Source organism: Mercenaria mercenaria, chromosome 7 (assembly GCF_021730395.1).
Source record: "Mercenaria mercenaria strain notata chromosome 7, MADL_Memer_1, whole genome shotgun sequence".
Classification (NCBI taxonomy): domain Eukaryota; kingdom Metazoa; phylum Mollusca; class Bivalvia; order Venerida; family Veneridae; genus Mercenaria; species Mercenaria mercenaria.
Window position 1 is genome coordinate 40,180,726 of NC_069367.1, and position 3,432 is coordinate 40,184,157.

General features: G+C 33.6%; 1 protein-coding gene across 1 annotated transcript; it reads right to left on the bottom strand.

The window, feature by feature from the left end:
• Positions 1-343: 343 nt before the first annotated feature.
• LOC128558801 (uncharacterized) lies at positions 344-2,959 on the bottom strand. The gene is made up of 4 exons (XM_053549013.1): positions 2,687-2,959; positions 2,261-2,433; positions 1,449-1,560; positions 344-533 (listed from the first exon to the last, which is right to left on the bottom strand). Exons 1-3 carry the CDS (start codon positions 2,824-2,826, stop codon positions 1,454-1,456), a joined length of 420 nt encoding a protein of 139 aa, XP_053404988.1. The 5' UTR covers positions 2,827-2,959; the 3' UTR covers positions 344-533; positions 1,449-1,453.
• Between the last annotated feature and the right edge of the window lie 473 nt (positions 2,960-3,432).

Consider the following 3,432-nt stretch of genomic DNA (forward strand, 5'->3'; position numbering starts at 1 on the left):
AAATATTGTCTGTATGCACGAAATGAAATAAATATCAAAACTACCAGTTTCTATTTCAAAATTTGTACGATTGAAACTAGTTCTTTTTAAATTTAGCAAATAAGTTAAAATTATGGAAGTATTTGGGTTGAGCGGCGAGATTAAAGGACGTTATTTACTTACGAGGGGCTCGTATGTGTCTCACAAACATGAAACATCCCCGCTCAAAGTTGAAAGTAAAAAAGATAAATTGAGCATATTTCATAAAAAACCTCGTTTGCCTCCCTAAAAGCAATGCACACTTTCACTATCATTAATGTTCTGTGAAACTGAAAACATGACAAACACACAACTTCATAAACAACAACCAACTTTTATTATTTTTATAGTATGAGACAGGTCAACAGAACAGTGGTAACGTTGATAAATACTCGTGTTATCACAGAAGACGGGTACACTCGGGACAGTCAACATACAACACGAATACAACAACCATGGTTGGAATATTGAAGGTACTACTGGCTCTGTCGGCTGTATTCGACTGGCAACTAAATCTGAAATAATAATAATACTATATCATTATGGGCTAATTGACAGCAATAAAATTACTGTAGAAGACACGGCGAAATTGAGGATAGTTGAATTTCAAACATCAGTCAACAGAAATTGTGCTCAAAATCGTACTTTCTTTTGAAAAAAAATGCGTTTTGCTTCATAACATAAGGTAAGCAGCCACTGTCTAAATTTTGAATATGAATCGTAGCCTCTCTGGCTAAAATGTCTTGCTTTTTAGTCACCAGTAAGAGTTAATGCAGGTTTCCTTTTTAAGGTAGTTCTGTACGTTTGAAACAAATACTTTTCTTAGTTGTATAGTTATATCAAGCCGTAGTTTTTCACAGCATCAATGTTTCCGAAAGAAATTCAGCCAATAAAAATGATATTGCTGTGTGATTGATTGTTTGTTTAATCTATTTTAAAGTATTGGTCCTCTGGTAAATTGTCACAATCGGCTTCTATTGGAAATGGCATTTTTGATGACATAAATGTTACGTGATGTAGATTTTAATGAAACTTCTCATAGTTATAACTTTACCTGTTTTCAATCATAGGGTCAAATAAATTTAATGTATAGTTTGGTATGCTTGATTTCTTACAATTATGCCGAAAAATTATTGGAGTCCTTACATTACTGCTTAGCCTTTAGGTCCCTATAATGAATTATTTAACATCAACACTTTTTGATTGTCAAAATTAACTCAAAAAGAGAAAGCAGCGTTGACTAGTTAAAACTTAATAAACGGGAAGTAATAGTATCCCTGCAACATTACTGTTACCCGTATAACGTCTACCTGGCTTTATTATACGTTTTCCGGATAAATGACACCGTCACTTCCGGTTATATCGAATGTATAGAATAACCTTAAGTCTAACTTGTATGTTATAAAAAAGAAATGAGATTGTAAACTTACCATAATTAACCCTGGATTATGGTGATTGGTGTGGTGCTTGAGGTGGATGTGGTGTTGAAGAGGTTGCCGTTGAACAGGATCAGGATGAGGAACAAGAACCCAATCAGGTACACTGAAATAAAATATAACTAAGTTACCCCTCTTCCATTAAACAACCTGTAAAATTAACGGGTGAATAAAACATTGCAATAATTATTACGTGATTATGATAATTAATACCTACAGTTAGAAATATGTATGCAGTTCTGATTCCTTTTCACCATCAAAGTCTACTTCAGCAATCTTCTAACAGTTTTAAAATCAATTCTTATCTCTATGCTTAAGGTAACCGAGAAGAGAGAAACTAAGACCGAAGCAAATATATGCGGTAATTTTGCGATATTAATATTTAACATAATTATGCAGCAGACACAACTGTAACACAAATACATAAAGATATCTCCAGCCGAAAATTTCATCTACTAGTACGTTTGTGCTAATAAATGTAACCGGTTTTCATAATTTTACTTCCTACAATGCTTAGATTATTTTAAAATGCCTGATTTTTAACTTTTAGTCATTCAGTGGTATGCATCATACTCTCCGTTCGATAAATGAAGCAGATATATTTTTGTTGACAAAAATTTTGAGATCTTATATTTCGTACATCAATGTATAAAATTCTCGGACAAATAAAATGAGTAATAGTAATTCTGGCATTATAAGTGTAAAAGTTATGTGCCAAATTCTGCTCTTTTATGTATCATATTTTGAATAAAGGCAGCAATTCATTGAGAAAAGTAATGTTTTAAATAGAATTCGGTCTAACTTACAGAAAGAGCCATCTCCAAATCCACCCGCACTTTGTCCTTGTCCGTATCCGTATGCCGGCATGTAGGTGTATCCGCCAGAAGAACCGCCGTACCCGTACCCGTACCCGTCACCGAGAGCTGCACCGATGGCTCCGAGGAGGGCGAAAAGGGCAAGAGCTGTGACTTTCATGTTGCTAAAACAAAATTATATTTTTACAATAAAATATTACATACGATTATAACTTTGAAATACACATTGTTTTTTTTTTTCATGTAACTTTATCTTTTTAAAATAGTTCTTTGCAAATGAAATATCACTACTTATGCCAAGCAATTTATATTTGAAAACATTTTCTGAACAAAAAAAAAAACTAAATTGATAATAAAATATATGAAGATGTTTTTAAACTTTCACAGTAGAAATATTCAGTGAAGATGTAGGCTTACCTTGTTGACTGACGACTACTTAGGGAATAGTGACAAACAGAAGGACGGGTTAACTTATATAGTACACATGTTACATCCTTTCCTGGTTTGTCCAGACATCTTCCGCATAACCCGATGGACTGGGATTTAATTCGGGACATTCCGTGAATTTCCGTAATTAGCCGCCATAGCCAATTTCATGCTGGTTAAAATGTTCGGCAATATTCGTCAAATGCAATATTGCCGTTGGCTCTCTATTGAGCGAATGGTTGTAACGTTGCGCGTAACGATCTTCAGTCTGTCAAAATAACGCTTTAAGATATTGTAAAATTTCGGAAAAAGGCGTGTTGACATTACAGCTGATATCTGATGTAACGCAAAAACTAATTTGTCGGTTTCTATAAACGAATGAAAAGTGTGAGCTTCAGAATTTTACCAAAATTTGCAATTTAACCATTAACTGTATCAATTAATACTAAAAAATTTTACTGTTAGAAATTAGAATTCTGTGGTAAGACAGGTTTTTCATAATCAATATTGATTCGGTACCTTAGCTGTTTTAGATAAAATATTCCATCGTTCCGTCTTTATTTATATTCTATTGCTAGTATATACTTGATAATTTAGTTAATGTAAGGATGTCTCCTGGAATAAAAAAAAATGCGACCTGAAAAGACTGACAGGTATCTGCAATGCCGGAATGTACGAGGCTTGCCACAGAAATAGGAAGGTTTTTGCTATAACCAAGATCCGACACTGCCAAATTG